The 15825-nt window shown below is 36.8% G+C and overlaps 4 protein-coding genes across 4 annotated transcripts; 2 read left to right on the top strand and 2 right to left on the bottom strand.

Annotated features, from left to right (window-relative positions):
* Window positions 1-820: 820 nt before the first annotated feature.
* Window positions 821-3675, bottom strand: LOC132170557 (pectinesterase). Its single transcript, XM_059581575.2, has 3 exons — window positions 2585-3675; window positions 2180-2340; window positions 821-1658 (listed from the first exon to the last, which is right to left on the bottom strand). Exons 1-3 carry the CDS (start codon window positions 3418-3420, stop codon window positions 964-966), a joined length of 1692 nt encoding a protein of 563 aa, XP_059437558.2. The 5' UTR covers window positions 3421-3675; the 3' UTR covers window positions 821-963.
* Window positions 3676-4372: 697 nt separating this feature from the next.
* LOC148587961 (uncharacterized) lies at window positions 4373-6152 on the top strand. Its single transcript, XM_088513501.1, has 2 exons — window positions 4373-4425; window positions 5378-6152. The coding sequence occupies exons 1-2, from the start codon at window positions 4373-4375 to the stop codon at window positions 6150-6152; spliced, it is 828 nt and encodes a 275-aa protein (XP_088369627.1).
* A 263-nt stretch (window positions 6153-6415) lies between these two features.
* LOC148587960 (pectinesterase/pectinesterase inhibitor 3-like) lies at window positions 6416-6907 on the bottom strand. Its single transcript, XM_088513498.1, has one exon. The coding sequence runs from the start codon at window positions 6905-6907 to the stop codon at window positions 6416-6418; it is 492 nt and encodes a 163-aa protein (XP_088369624.1).
* Window positions 6908-10657: 3750 nt separating this feature from the next.
* Window positions 10658-13295, top strand: LOC132170463 (putative pectinesterase/pectinesterase inhibitor 7). The gene is made up of 2 exons (XM_059581455.2): window positions 10658-11668; window positions 12604-13295. Exons 1-2 carry the CDS (start codon window positions 10669-10671, stop codon window positions 13293-13295), a joined length of 1692 nt encoding a protein of 563 aa, XP_059437438.2. The 5' UTR covers window positions 10658-10668.
* Window positions 13296-15825: the final 2530 nt, after the last annotated feature.

The raw sequence follows: 15825 nt of genomic DNA, 5'->3' as shown, positions 1-15825 counted from the left end.
TCTTTTTTTCATTTTCTTCTTATCTTCTCTTCTTTTTCTCTTCTCCTCCCCTGTTTCTTCTTCCCAATTGAGAGAAGAGGGAACTGCCATGGGGTATAGTGGGCGTGAGAGAAAAAGAGAAGAAGAAAGAATAAAGAAAAAGTGCGGCAGGAGGAAGGAAAAAGACAGAAGAAAAAAGAAAAATAGGAAAAGAGGGAAGTCGCTAGTGCATATTTCCAATACTTGTTGGTAATGTGTCAAATTTGACACATTATCATTTAGTACAATTTAGTAACATGTCAACTGTTACTAAAGTTTTCGATTTTTTTTTTTTAAAAAAAAAAAAATTTAATTTTTTTTTTAATTTTTTTCAGTTTTCGAATTAGTAACGTGTTAAATTTGATACGTTACTAAAGTTTTCGAATTTTTTTTTTTTCTTTTCGAATTAGTAACGTGTCAAATTTGACACATTACCATTTAGTAACGTGATGAAAAATAATGAACAGTATACACGTTACTAATACTACATTTTCTTGTAGTAAGAATCTAAGGTGACTAATAATAATTAGGCATATGTGAGAATTTTTAATTGCAAAAATTTAAACTTATACCCTAGTACATGTCCTGACTACTTGAAAATTTCTTTTAGCCATTGAACCACCACCCTTAATGTTGTAAAGGCCTATGATTTTACGAGTTATTGGATACACATGATTCATCTTTCCCCACACATTTGTAGTAGAAAGCGTATTGTTTGTTCGTAATGTTAGAAATTACTTTTTTTTTTTTAACAGTAACCAATTCAAAGAGTAGACTGTAATTAGACGAAAAACACACAGAATGACCCAACTAAAACTTCCAAATAACTTAAGAATTTAAAACTCAAAATTAGAAATCTAAGGAGTAGACTGTAATGACACGTTTACTCAAGAGTTTATTTTAAACCTTTCCCAAAACAAAAGAGGAGGCTTTAATTTTCTGCCTTCAACTCAAATTGAGAAAGTAAGGAATACTAGTAGAATTCAGCCACTCACTTCCCTGTATAAAAGCCCCCACTGTAAACTGGCTTGCCTCGGTTGAGCTGTTGATGACCCTATAACCAGGCCAAGTCACTCTTGCACTTGTATTTGAGCCTGGGCCTCGGTTCATATACTCCCCATAATAAAGGGTGCTCAATGCAAACGTGCCATTCCATTCTAACCATCCAGCCGGGTCCACCAGATCATCAATGTTTGATCTAAGAAAAACAGTCCTAGAGTACTCTTTCCATGGACGGCCCAGATACGTTTTGAAGGATGATTTGACAGGAATCAAATCTGCTGCAGCCGTGACTTTGCAGTTCAAGATTGAGATCCCAGTGTTTTGGTTGGGGTCAAGTCTCCCTTGTGCAGTGAAAATGTTCTTTTGGTTCTCATTTGGTTTGCGGGCATATAAGTTGCAGTTTTGGAGTACCACAGCAGCGTTGCCAAAGATGAAGTCAACGGTGCCGTAGACGTCACATTCTCTGTAAAATTGTCTGAGGGAATAAACATAGAGGGTGTCTTGGTAGCCAACAAAGCTGCATTTGTAGAATGCTGACAAATCTGAGCCGCTCCTTAAGGCCACGGCTTGATGTTTGCTTGGCCCTGCTGTGTTCTCAATGGTTATGCCCTTGGCTATGAATCCATCCCCCACCACAGCTGCAACTCATTACAAGTAATACAAGGATATTAGGCTTAAATCGTGAGAATCCAAGACTCCTTTTTTTTTTTTGTTAAGTTGTGTTGTGATGTAATTAATTCCTACAAGTTGTTGGAAGATTGTATATATATGCTGCTAAATTGTAAGCTAATCATGTTACGTGGAGCCCAAGTACTTTTTTTCGTTCTGTCTTTGATGTAAATGTTTTTGAAAAAACATGAAGTGAATAGTATTAAAGTAGAGAGTGTTTAACAAACAAACGTAGCCATTTACCCGACATACATAATGGGTGTCGTGCAATTATTGGGTTTTGGTCTTTATTATTTTATCCAACTTTGTGGCCTTTATTTCTTCACCACCGACTTTTTTTTTTTTTTCCTCTTAGCAATAATAAGGAAGAAGGCTGTCTTCACTGAACCGTCTATTTCACGGTTGAAATTAATTAAATTCACGGATTTAATCATATATATATAATTACATTATTTAAAAATTGTAAGAAAGTTGAGGTTTTCAAACTCACCTACGGTGGCTGACTGGAATGTAGTCCACCCATCCACCACATTCCTACTCGCTTTCACGACCGTCTTTCCAATCCCATCACCAATGAACATCAAATTGGTCTTCTTCCTCTCTACCTCCACATTCTCAAAATATGCCCCTGCCTTTATGTATATCACAAACCTTCATAATAAAAGTTCAATTAGCTAGCTACGTACATTTATCTAACTTACTCTGTTTTTTAATAAATTGTGGCTTGAAATACTACAACTTATTTTATTGTAAGTATTGTACAAAATTTTGTTTGATTTATTTTTTATTCATATTGTGATTCAATAGAACTAGAGCTTATCTTAAAAGGTTAAATTTATTAATTAAATTATTTAATTTATATTGTAACGGATGTATCCAATTTTGTATGACAAACCTGGTTGTGCTTGAGTTTGGAGCTGCAGCCACTGCCCCACCAATGGTGGTGAAATTTCCAGTGCCATCCTTAGCCACCACCAAGTCATATTTGGTCTTATTCACCGAAGATTGTAAAAGTTTTCGATCTTTCGGAGAAACCCATGATGGAAACCCGTGTTTCATGCCTCCATACTCGGGGAAAACCTCGGACGACATGGATGTTTTAACCGCCGGAGGCGGGATTCTCTTGAGCAAGACCAAGGAGTTACTTAGGTGGTGAGAGATCTTAGACAAGCTGTTCTTGATTTCGTCTCCGACTCCTGCTTTGCTGTAAACCAACTCGTCAAGGCACGTCTGCTGGTCGGTCATCGCGGCGCTTAACAACGTTTGTAAGTCATGGTAATGCGTGGAGGTTGATTTCTGAGGGATGAGATCGGAGAGAGTTGTGAGAAGCTCGGCAATGGTGTCGTCGAAAAGCTCAAGGCAATCGTCGAGAGATCTCTTTTGAAAGAGATCGAGACGATTCTTGAGCTTCTTCCGGAGGCTGGTGCAGTTTTTGGAGGTTGCTTTCACCTCGTACATGGTGTGGTTTACATTGGCTGAGATTATCTCCGGGAGTGATTTGGAAGCAAGATCTGGGAAGGAAGAGAGGGTTGAGACGCATATGTGTGGGTAGAGTGTTCCTTGGCATGTTGAGTGGGCTACTTGGATGTGTTTGTGAAAATGTATGAGCGGGATATCAGTGGTTTTGGGGCTCTTTTTCAAATGGGTTACTGAGGAGAGTAGGATTAAGACAGTGGCTGAAATGGGTAAGAGAGTAAACAAGAGTTTACTTCGTTTTCTGAGATTATACATGGTGGGTGTTGAGACAGAGAGAGACAGAGAGAAGGGAGGAGGAGATGGGGAAGATGGGTGAAGCAAAATATAGAGGGCAGTTGATGCTTTTTAAATGTAGTGATGGGGGGTTGCCTTTTTTTTATTTATTTTTTCTTAGCTGGGGGTTGTCTGTTCATGATCTCACATGAAGAGCATGGAGACTGGAAAGGAGCTATATTGGATATGGGTGTAAGAGTAAAGGAACTGGACCAGGTCTTGGTATAGTTGGATTTGGTATATATGGAGTATAAACGGTGTGTACGTAGGCAACCATGTGCTTGCACCCCCTTTGTCCCATATTTTTAAGAAAAGAAATGTTATATCTACTTTTAGGTGCTGATTTTCTGATTTAACAGTCAAAAAGTTATCATTGAATTTTATATACAATTTTTATAGATAAGGAGTGACACTTGAGAATAAGTACTTGTAAAGTCTCATTAAATCGCTTCAAACTCCTTTCTTTTATTCTCTTTACTAAATTCCATTGGTCACAAAATTTGAACTAAAAACAAAAAAGCAAAACCCTGCAACAATGCTATCGATCATCTAATATCTTAAAGATGGCCCATTTTGATGGTGGAAAGGCTGGAAGCTTATGCCAAGAGAGTGTAGTGTGGTCGAAATAAAACTTCAATTAATATCTTAATAATTATAAGTGAAGTACCGTATAACTTTTACATGGCGTTCTTAATTTGGTAGCTTTAATTACAATAACTTTATTGTTTGATACTTTTCAATTGGTGGTGTCTCCCGTGAAAATAATCAGCCGGATTGCTTAAATGGCTTGAAAGCAACCAATTAGAAGATTGTGAAAAAAAAAAAAAAAAAGGAAAAAAGGGGGGGTTAGTACTGTTTGTAAACTTATGATGGGTGTTTGGCATATATCTATTAAAATCGAATCAGCTTTTAATCATATAGAAGTTTTACGGAGATGTCAGTTATTGATCGTACACCGAACCTTGGATTGATAATGCTAATTGCGAGGTAAGAAGCAAAGAAAGGTCAAAGTGACCTCTGTTAGTCTTGCGAGAGTTCACTCTGATGTCTAAGTCAATAATAAGCTTTTAAAAAGAAAAGTAAGCAAATAAAGCAAAAGTGTTTGGTACGGATAATTTAAGTGAGCGTACCTCTCAACAATCAAACTTCCAATCCCTTTTCTTTAATGAAGTGTTTTCCTCACGTAGTCAATTGAGGGAGAGGTTTGAGGCTAACACAATTTGATTATGTGGCCCCCAGTCCCTTAGCTCATGCTTTTATAATTCTCTGGCTGTAATGGAATGCCAGTATGCTTATTGTGAATGTAGCTTCTTTGAATTCTCATGTGTCTGCTTATTCATAATAAGTCTAGTCCGATCCTACTATTTCGGCCGGCCTAAATTTGCTCAATATTGGTTGGCCTGATATGGACAACGTCTGGCGAGCTAGCCATAGGTTTTGTTGCGAATAGGCATGATCATATTGATGGTAGGCCGGTTTAATAACCAAGGAAGAGCCTACTCCAAAGAGGTTATGTTTATCATATGGTACACCATTTTCATATCACTAAATCCTTCGATTCAGAAAACTAGTCGTGAATTTTACACTTTTTCCATTCAAAATTAGAGTAGAGATAGTCACAGAAAAACCTAGCTTAAATTTTATATTTCCATGTAAAATGTAAGTATTTGATCCCAAAAAAAAAAAAAAAAAGGTTTTAAAATTTCTTTTTACCTTAATTTTTTTTTTAAAAAAAAAAAACTAAAATCTTACATCATTATTGAATAATGCATATGGAAAAAAATAAAATAAAATTGAAACATGAAAAAAAAAAAAAAAAAACCAATAGTTTTTTTTTTTTTTTTTTCATTGACTTAAGAAGGTATGCATATTATATATATATATATTGGCTTAAGAAGCGGAGAGTGTTGTCTGACGATCAATGCATGATATGCTGTAGGAGTCCAGAAACCATCACTCACATTCTATGGGATTGTGTTTCATCCCAGGATGTCTGGAGCGTGAGTAGCAGGAAACTACCAAAAACGGTGGTTGATGGTGAATGCTTCATGGACATTATGGAAAAAATGGTGAACCTAATGCAAGAGGAGGACCTGGAACTATTCGTAATGATAGCCAAGGGAATCTGGAAGAGACGAAACGAGGTGCTCCATGGGGGACATTTTACTCATCCTGACGAGGTAGCTGCTAAAGCCAAGGCCTCCCTCCAACATTTCCACAACGCAAATGCCAAGCCTCTAGCTGAAATTGTTACTCCTTCAGTTAATAGGCCGAAATGGGAACCTCCGCCCTCTGGTATTTTTAAGGTGATCTGGGATGTAGCTATAGCCCTGAAGGAGATGCGGATGGGAGTAGGTGTACTGATTCGTGATGAGAAGGGTTTTGCGATTGCAGGCCTTAGCAAGCCCATCATGGCAGTGTATGAACCGGCCACAGCAGAAGCTTTTGCTGCTCTCTGCAGAGTGGAATTCTGTAGAGAGGTTGGGGCTCACGACATTCTCCTAGAGGGGGACTCTCTACTTGTGGTGAAGGCTATTAATGATTCTAACCCCAATTGGCTACGGTATGGGCAGCTTATAGAAGACAATCGCCTGGCTTTGGAGTCTCTTCATGGATGGATGGAAGGTTCGCCACGTGAAACGGGAAGCCAATTCAGCGGCTCATGGACTTGCCCAATACGCAATAAGGACCTCAATGGATCATGTGTGGCTTGAAGAATCCCCCAACTGTATTTCTGACATTGTTATTTTAGAGCAATTAGCTCTATCTCTGTAGGGCGTTATCCCGAATTTCAATTTTTTGAATAAAGATAGATTTCAAAAATATATATATATATATATATATATATATATATATATATATATATATATATATATATTGGCTTTGATGGTTAAGTTTGCATCACATTTATGTAGTACGTACACATGTTTGTCTGTTATAAAGCTAATCATAAAATATAGTTTAATTAAGCAAAGTGTTAGAGCATGACCAAGGAGTTACTTAGGTGGTGAGAGATCTTAGACAAGCTGTTCTTGATTTCGTCTCCGACTCCTGCGTTGCTGTAAACCAACTCGTCAAGGCACGTCTGCTGGTCGGTCATCGCGGCGCTTAACAACGTTTGTAAGTCATGGTAATGCGTGGAGGTTGATTTCTGAGGGGAGAGATCGGAGAGAGTTGTGAGAAGCTCGTCAATGGTGTCGTCGAAGAGCTCAAGGCAATCGTCGAGAGATCTCTTTTGAAAGAGATCGAGACGATTCTTGAGCTTCTTTCGGAGGCGGGTGCAGTTTTTGGAGGTTGCTTTCACCTCGTACATGGTGTGGTTTACATTGGCTGAGGTTATCTCCGGGAGTGATTTGGAAGCAAGATCTGGGAAGGAAGAGAGGGTTGAGACGCATATGTGTGGGTAGAGACTGTAGAGTGTTCCTTGGCATGTTGAGTGGGCTACTTGGATGTATTTGTGGAAATGCATGAGCGGGATATCTGTGGTTTTGGGGCTCTTTTTCAAATGGGTTATTGAGGAGAGTAGGATTAAGACAATTGCTGAAATGGGTAAGAGAGTTAACAAGAGCTTACTTCTTGTTCTCAGATTAAACATGGCGGATGTTGAGAGAGGAGAATTGAATTGAGGGAGGAAGATGAGAATGCGAACGGATCGATGCTTGTTAAAATGTATTATTGGGGGGTTCTCTGTACGTGGAACTCTGTGCATGTTAAATGTATTGATGTATTAATGGGGGTTGTGTCATGTCTGTACAAGATCTGCGTGGAAATGATGAGCTTTATTAATTTTGGAGGGTTTTACAAGACTTCCAAAACGAGCTTGTGATCCGGCCCGCTTACCGTCGTAAATGAAACTCAGATTCCTTTCATTGTCTACACCATGATCTATATCATTCTCTCAATTATTTTTTAACGTTCACCCATTTCCTGTGGTAGCCTGTTACTGCTTCTTTTTCCGTTTCTTTTGCATCCAGGATGGGCCTTCCGTCCAGGTCCAATGGGCTATGAGGGATCCATGTACACTTAAAAAAAGAAAAGGAATAATGACCTTACTAGCCATGAAGAGTCGGTGCTTTATAAATGTATTTAACTATATGGTGGCCTCAACAACATACAAAAAATTTAAATGACTTGTAACCTGTCTCAGTTATTCCTTAGATAAAACATCTTTCCTTTTTTTAAAGTTAAAAAAAAAAAAAAAAAAAACAAATTAAGGGTAATATATATATATATATATATATATATATATATATATATATATATATATATATTGCTTGTGTCAAACCGGCTAATTAAAAGTTACAAAAAATAATTGTAGTATTTTCGGTCAACCTAAAGACTTCTTGCTTTTCTTTATTTTTATTTTGTTTTTTTCCTAACAAGTGATAGTGTTAGAGAATAGAGATAGTGGTTTATATTCTAAAGTAACAGTGCTGGTCTCTGGAGCTCCGCTTCAACTCGTCCCCACCGACGTCGCTCTACTGTATATCTACAGCAGGCGTCAGAAGCATCACGGGTTCACGAATCACGAGTACTGCATGCGACAAAACGAGCAATTTTTTATACCATTTGCAAATTCATCTCGAATTTGACTGGGTTCGGGTCTGCCAATATACATTTACATTCATACATTGACGTTACCTGAACTCAGAACGTAATATATATAAAAATTGAATATTTTTACATGATATGATCTATAAATTTGACATAAACTCAGTATAAAATTAATTAATTAATTAAGATTAAAAAATATAACTATTTTAATTGACTTATACCCCTCAAAACAATCCAAATTGTGACCTCTAAATTGGCAGCTTTTTCTCCGCGTTACATTTTTAATAATATGTTAAATGCATACGTGCTTCAAGGGGTGTTGATATTCATTAGTCGTGAGCCCGGAGTCGGTGGGCATTGTGTATACTGAAACCCTTGTGCGAAAACCACGTAAGAAACTTACCCCAAACAAAAAACACCACGTAAGAAAGAATCTCCAGCCTGGCCTGTTGAGGGCATGGTTCGGTTGACCCTGTACAAAATTCATTAGTATATATTAATTTTTCGCCCAACGTTAAATTGAATTCAAACTTTTCGCCCACTACAAACAAAATACAATCCACGACTTTTGACTTTGTTTGGCACTTGGCAGGTTCAAATTTGGCCTTTTATTTTTTATTTAAAGGTTATTATTCTATTATTTGTCTTACTAATTACTACTAATAAAATAATATATATTTATTATTTTATTAATAGTAAAACACATGACAGAACAATAGTCTTTAAATAAAAAATTGACGAACTACATTTAAAATTTAAAAAATTGAAATTCTTTTAGTGGATACAAATCCCAAATTTATCACTTCTAACGAGTCCCGTCTACATCCATGTCCTTAAAAATAACAATTGAACATAGTTAACTATACTGTCTTTTTTTTTTTGGCACTAGATCGATCACTCATGTTTACAAAGTAATTCAATTTATTAAAATTACGTGTATTTTTTTAAATGCGTGTGATTTAAAGACTAGTCTATTTGAAAAAAAAAGAAAAAAGAAAAAAGAAAAAAAAACACTTTGTCTTTATCATGTGATTTAAAGACTAGAGGAAGATTGAGCTCAAGAAATGAGGTGGAGGAAGCTTCACTCCCCTTGCAGCACATGTTTGGAACTTTGGATGCCTCTTTTTCCAACTTGATAAATTATATCCTACGTTCTCCTTTCCAAGTGGCCAACTTTCTATAATTACCTTGCATGGAAAGGAATAGATCATTCTCTTCAATAAAAATTATGTATATATATATATGTCATTAAATATATGAACATAAAATAGTTTTTTATTCATTTCATTTGAAAAGACTAGTCGGTTGTCCTAATTGGATAAACAGGTGGCGGTTCATTGTAACATTTATCAAATGATAAATTATTTTTTTAATGTTACTGTTTAATGAATAATGATCGTTTTAATCTTTAAAGTAAGTGTGTAGTTGGTAACATCATTAATTTGGCGGTGTTTGACTAAAAGCATAAATTCCAAACAGTTATGTCGTTGGAAAGGTCTGAGAAAAATCTAAGTCAAATAAACCCCCTCACCAAATGAAGTCTGGCAGGCCTACATTCTTTTTTTTTTTTAATTAAATTATTATTATTTTACTTTATGAACTTTTAGGACCAAATCTCTTGTAATTTGCTTACCTAACGTCTAGTCAATCGAGCATTTCCTTTGGTCATTCTATTACAAGTTTGTGCATCTAGCTTGCTACTACTCACTCGTATTCATAAGTAATCATCATCTCAGTATATCAAACATACCCTTCAAAGTCTAGCTCTAGGGTTGGACTCCTCAGTGCTCGCACCTAACCTAACCCAATTCTTTTTTGTTTTTAAATAGGTAGGCAGATTGTAATTGGATTTGTCACCAACATGGTTGACACATACCCCACGTTTGACAAAATGTCATATGCATTCCAAAATGCGCAAACCAATCATCAACAAATACCCAAGATTGATGTGATTAAAATATGTCCTAGTGGGATTCACAAATTTGCTAGATTTGCGTTACAGCTAGCTTGCTCCCTCCCCCGCTTTCTTCATGGCAACCAACCAATAGATTAACATCGATCAAAGCCGACGAACGACGACGCGTTTTAGACAAGTCAGGTTGACTTCGCTTATTTAATACCCACGTCAAATTCTCTCTATCCATCCAACAATCTGTTCATTATTAATCAAAGGGGAAACTAAAAATATCAAAATATCATCAATTTTTGATGTGAAATTAAGAATAAATTGAGAATTTTGTAAAATTTTAGGGGTATAAATGTCATTTCATCCATTTTAACGTCGGTTTAACGCCTAACCTTAACGAAATAAAGTAGATTACATCAAATTAAAAGTTCAATAGGTGAAATTGAGAGTTTCTGAATTTTAGAGTATTCACAAAATACGTAGACGTTCAGGAAGCTTTTGTGAAATTTTCGCTTAATCAAATTAACGGTTTATATATATATTGAGGTAAGAGTTCAACTCTCAAAATGAGAATTTTCAATCTTATTAGTATTAGTCATTTAAGGTCTTATTCATATCCTCATTAGCACAGTTCGACCTGAGGGATCGTTAATTTGCTTTTATACGGTTTAGGCTCTTTCTATGTAGGTTCTATCCCTTCCCTATATATTCAACCCCCTGCCTATTGGCCACCACACTACACATTCTTCAACTCTCTGTTTCTCTCTTCAATGGCTTCTTCCAAGCTCATCTGTTTCATAACATTTTCATCATATCTCCTTCTGCTTCCCTTCTTTGTCTCCCCATCCTTTGCCGACAGCAATGCAACCAGCCCAGTCTCACAGGGAACAATGTGCAAGTCCACCCCGGATCCTTCCTTCTGCAAATCTGTGCTCCCCACCAAATCCGCCAACGTGCATGAATATGGCAGGTATTCTGTCCGGAAAGCGTTGTCTCAATCCCGCAATTTTCTGAAAATGGTGGACAAATATCTAAACCACAAGTCCTCCCTCACAATATCAGCAATCCGGGCGCTTGAAGATTGCCGGTTCCTCGCCGGACTCAACATGGATTTCCTCTTAACCTCGCTCCAAACAGTTAGCACGACGAATCAAACACTTTCTAGCTGGAAAGCGGAGGACATCCAAACACTACTTAGCGCCATTTTAACCAACCAGCAAACTTGTTTGGATGGCTTGCAAGCCACGGCGTCGGCTTGGAGCATAAAAAAAGGCCTTGCGGTCCCCCTTTCGAATGACACGAAGCTTTATAGTGTCTCTCTTGCTCTCTTCACCAACGTTTGGGTGCCCAAGAGAAAGAAATCCACGACGTGGCAGCCTACTCGGAAACAACGTGGCTTCCGACACGGACGCTTGCCGTTGAATATGTCTGGCCAGACACGTGCTATTTACGAGTCGGTGAGCCGGAGAAAGCTACTTCAGTCCGGCAGTGGCGACGAGGTTTTGGTGTCTGACATCGTGGTCGTGAGTCCAGATGGAAGTGGAAACTTCTCCACCATCAATGACGCCATAGCTGCGGCTCCGAACAATTCTAAATCCAGCGATGGCTACTTCTTGATCTATGTCACGGCGGGTGTTTACCAAGAGTATGTGTCCATTGGGAAGAACAAGAAGTATTTGATGATTGTAGGAGATGGCATCAATCAGACAATCATCACCGGCAACCGGAGCGTCATTGATGGGTGGACAACTTTCAATTCAGCAACATTTGGTAAGAATTATTTCCTAACCCACTAACAAGCATTTTATACTGTAGCGTGCCAGCTGAACTAAGCCTATCTTTTCTTTGTTTCCATATAAAATATTTTTAAAAAAATTTATTTTATTTTACCGTATTTTGTAGGATCGAAAATCTTGGTTAAACCGAATACATTTTCAGTTAAGGAGGAATTTCATAAAATGGTCTGCCTTTTTTGATTTCATAAACCATTTTTCGAGTTTAAAATTTTCTTTCTCAACCCATAATACCCGAATTCCTTCTCGCAAGCATTCTTTCCCACATGTCATTCTCTACCGCCGGCCACTATTGTCTACATTGTTATTGTTGTCATTGATTTTTAAAATGAACTAAACGCTCAAAAATGCTTTCCGCTGAAATAATTTTGTGGAACAACTTCATTTAGGACCTTTGATCTACCACACGTTTTAAGAAGATTTTTCCAAATTTTAAAAACTCTCAATTTTACCCCTCTGAACTTTTAATTTGATATATATAATTGACCCATTTCATCAATTTTGCAATTAAACTCTAACGTAAACTATTAAATAGACCAAATTATTTTCAATTTGAAATTAAGGATAAATTTGAAATTTTATAAAATTTTTAGAACTATAAATGTCATTTTTTTTTTACTTTTAACATTTAAAAACTGACGGAAATAGATTGTATCAAATTAAAAGTTCGAATAGTGAAATTGAGAGGTTTTGAAATTTGAAAGTGTCTAAACAAATCGCATGATAATTCGTATGTGAAGTTTCCCCTAATTGTACATTTTTGTACTAAAAAATCATTTTACATATATGAAGCTTAAAACGGCTCCATTTTCAATATGCTCGATTAATTCAATATGAATAAATAATATATATCGTAAATGGTGCTTTAATCTAGACATTATCTAATTAATGGGCTTCATATAATTATTGCAGCTGTGGTGGCGCCGGGGTTTGTGGCCGTGAACATAACAATCCGAAACACAGCCGGCGCAATCAAGCACCAGGCAGTGGCGCTTCGAAACGGGGCTGATTTATCAACATTTTACAGCTGCAGCTTTGAAGCTTACCAAGACACCCTTTACACACATTCTCTCAGGCAATTCTACAGAGAGTGTGACGTATACGGCACCGTCGATTTCATATTCGGTAACGCCGCGGTCGTCTTCCAAAACTGTAACTTATATCCCCGGCTGCCGATGACCGGACAGTTCAACGCCATCACCGCACAAGGTAGGACGGACCCAAATCAGAACACCGGCACATCAATCCATAACTGTACAATTAGAGCCGCCGATGATCTGGCTTTGAGCAATGGGACTACTCAGACGTACTTGGGAAGGCCATGGAAGGAGTATTCGAGAACTGTTTATATGCAGACTTCAATGGGTAGTTTGGTAAATCGTGCTGGTTGGATGGCGTGGAATGCGACTTTCGCGCTGAGCACTTTGTATTATGCTGAGTATAATAACACCGGACCCGGATCGAACACTACGAACAGAGTGGCGTGGCCGGGTTACCAAGTGATTAACGCCACCGACGCCAGTAATTTCACGGCGGCGAACTTCTTGCTAGTTGATGACTGGTTGCCTCAGGCGGGAGTGCCTTACACTGGTGGCTTTATGTGAGCGATTGCTTAGATATATAGGTATATAGCTCTTCTGAGTTCTGTTCTTTCATTTGTTTATTTAATTTCATTCTCAAAGAGAAGCAATAAGCATGTGATGCCCAAGGTTTTCGAATGTCCAGCTTTAGCTTGCATTCACAATCAATTCAAGTCTACATTTATACAATTAATTCAAGAATGTCAATTATTTTCAAATAAATACCGAAAAAACAGATACTTAGATGACTGACTTAGAATCAGAGACCTCACAACTGTTAAACTATAAATTAAATAAGTAAATTTATATCTTTCTATGAGTTTAATTAAGCTTTTGAGATAAATTATAATTTAATATGATGTCAGAACCAAAGTCAAAAATATTGAGTTCGAAGCCATAGGTTAGGCCTCACGGGGTGATTTAACAACAACCAATTAAGCGTGGCTGTCCATATCTTAATGTTGAGAAAGTCCACAAAAATGGCTAATCACAATCAAGAATATGAAGTCCTCAAATATTTGGAAATCTACAATTTTCCACATCAAATAAATAACAAGTCCACAGAAATGACCCTTCAAGACCTGATGCGTACTTGAAAAGATTTGAAGTTGGTGGAAATTTAGGGTAGAGTTCATGCTTTTCAATTTGATAGAGAAATATTTAATGAAAACGACTGAAAGTCTTGAACAAAATTGTGTAAGTTACTATTTCTCTCAAGACTTATGCGGTGAAAAAGCAAGAAATCTAATAGAGAGCCCCTACCATGGGGATGGGCTGCAAAAGTGATGTTCTGCAGCATCCAATTACCTTATAACACCTCATCCATTTAAGAAAATTGCATAAAACTAAAATACGAACAAACACAGCAAATCAAAGTGAAAAAAAAAAATATCAAAAATACCCTTGGCCGCTGAACCCAGCAGACCCACGATGTGGGTCAAATGAGACCTAAGGCGTGGGTCTAGCGAGACCCACCAGAAAACGCAAAACCAACCTCAAAAATCGATTCTAATGTCTTAAAATTTATTTTTTGATTCAAAACTAAATCCTTGAGGGGAAGATTAACCCTTGAGGGGAAGATTAACCCTTTAGGCATTTTATCACCTTAAAGGGATCACCCTCAAGCCGTTGCTGCGACCCAGCCGTGGGTCAAGGCCAGTGTTTCAACATAAGGAAGAAGAAAGAAGAAGAAGAAATCGGAGAGGAGTTGTCGGCAGGAAGGAAGAAATGGTAGAGAAGAAGAAATGGAAGGAAAAAGAAGAAATAAGGAAAAATCTAGTGTTTTAAGCTTTAGGATAGTTTTGTGCATTTTTCCTATGTGTCAATCTCCTATTGGAGGCTGCAAAAGTAGTCTTTTGCAGTCCATCCGCATTGAAGTTAAACTCAATCTAATAATCCAAGTCTTATTTTGTTCAAAATGCTATCATTTTTTTTCCTGTGGTTTTTAATTATTTCAAAATTATAAACTGATTAAAAATAAATAAATTTAATCATTTATTTAAAATGCTCATGAACAAGTAAAATATTTAATTAATATTGGGTAAATTATAAAGTCACGATTTGAATTCTAGACCTATACTCTAATACAATATTAAATCTGTCACTTATTTTTTTTTAAAAAAAATTAAACTGATAGAAATGATAAATATAATTATTTAATTAATACTTTAAGCCCTTACATGTGCGAAAATTAAGGTGGCAACATTCATTTGAGTCCAATTTTTTTTTTTAAGTGAATCTTTTATGTTCATTCATTGAAAAAAAAAAATCAATAGCACAAAGCCTTTACATCAGAGAGCATAAAGCTCTAATAAATCATAGCCAAAACTATAAAGTTACAATGTCATAGAGACAAACATAAAGATCTTACAATCAAGTCCTATATATTTATGACTTCAACATTCGCTAACACATTTTCAAACTTCAGTTATATAACAGATCTGTTCTAGGCAAACTCAATTTGATACATAGATAACCCATATTCCAAACTTTTATTTTTCGTCATAAGAGTAAAACCCTCACACAAAAACTAATCATCATCGTCCTAAAAGCCAAGACAAAAACATTTACCCCAAATATCGCTCATGAAACCAAATCTAAGGAGAAGTTAAACTCTTATTCAAAAAAAAAAAAAAAAAAAAACAAGAAATAGCTACAACAGCCGAGGCGAGGGTGGCGAAAAGCCCAACCGATTCCTAGGAGGTGAAGAGCAATGCAGCACAATGGATGGCAGACAGAGGCAGCGCAACATAAGGAAAGGGATGGTCGAAACAACTGAATTGGTCGGAAAAATCAAAAAAATAAACTAAAAAAAAAATAAAAGGCAGGGAGGGGAGGGGAGGGGAGGGGAGAGGAAGAGGGAGCTCTTCTCCACAGGTCTCTCTAATTAACCTAGGTTACTTTGACCTCTTGAACTACTATTATATTTTTTATTTGAGTGCAATTTTAATACGAATTATTGGAAATAAGAATTGTAATAAGAGTTATTGGAAATAAGAATTATTTTAATAAGAATTAATTGTAATCGTACAATGGATTCGTTACAACTTACAAC

The sequence above is a fragment of the Corylus avellana genome, chromosome 1 (assembly GCF_965113065.1).
Source record: "Corylus avellana chromosome 1, dhCorAvel1.hap1.2, whole genome shotgun sequence".
Taxonomy (NCBI): domain Eukaryota; kingdom Viridiplantae; phylum Streptophyta; class Magnoliopsida; order Fagales; family Betulaceae; genus Corylus; species Corylus avellana.
Note: the sequence above shows the minus strand (reverse complement) of the source record. Positions and strands in the feature narration are given on the sequence as shown.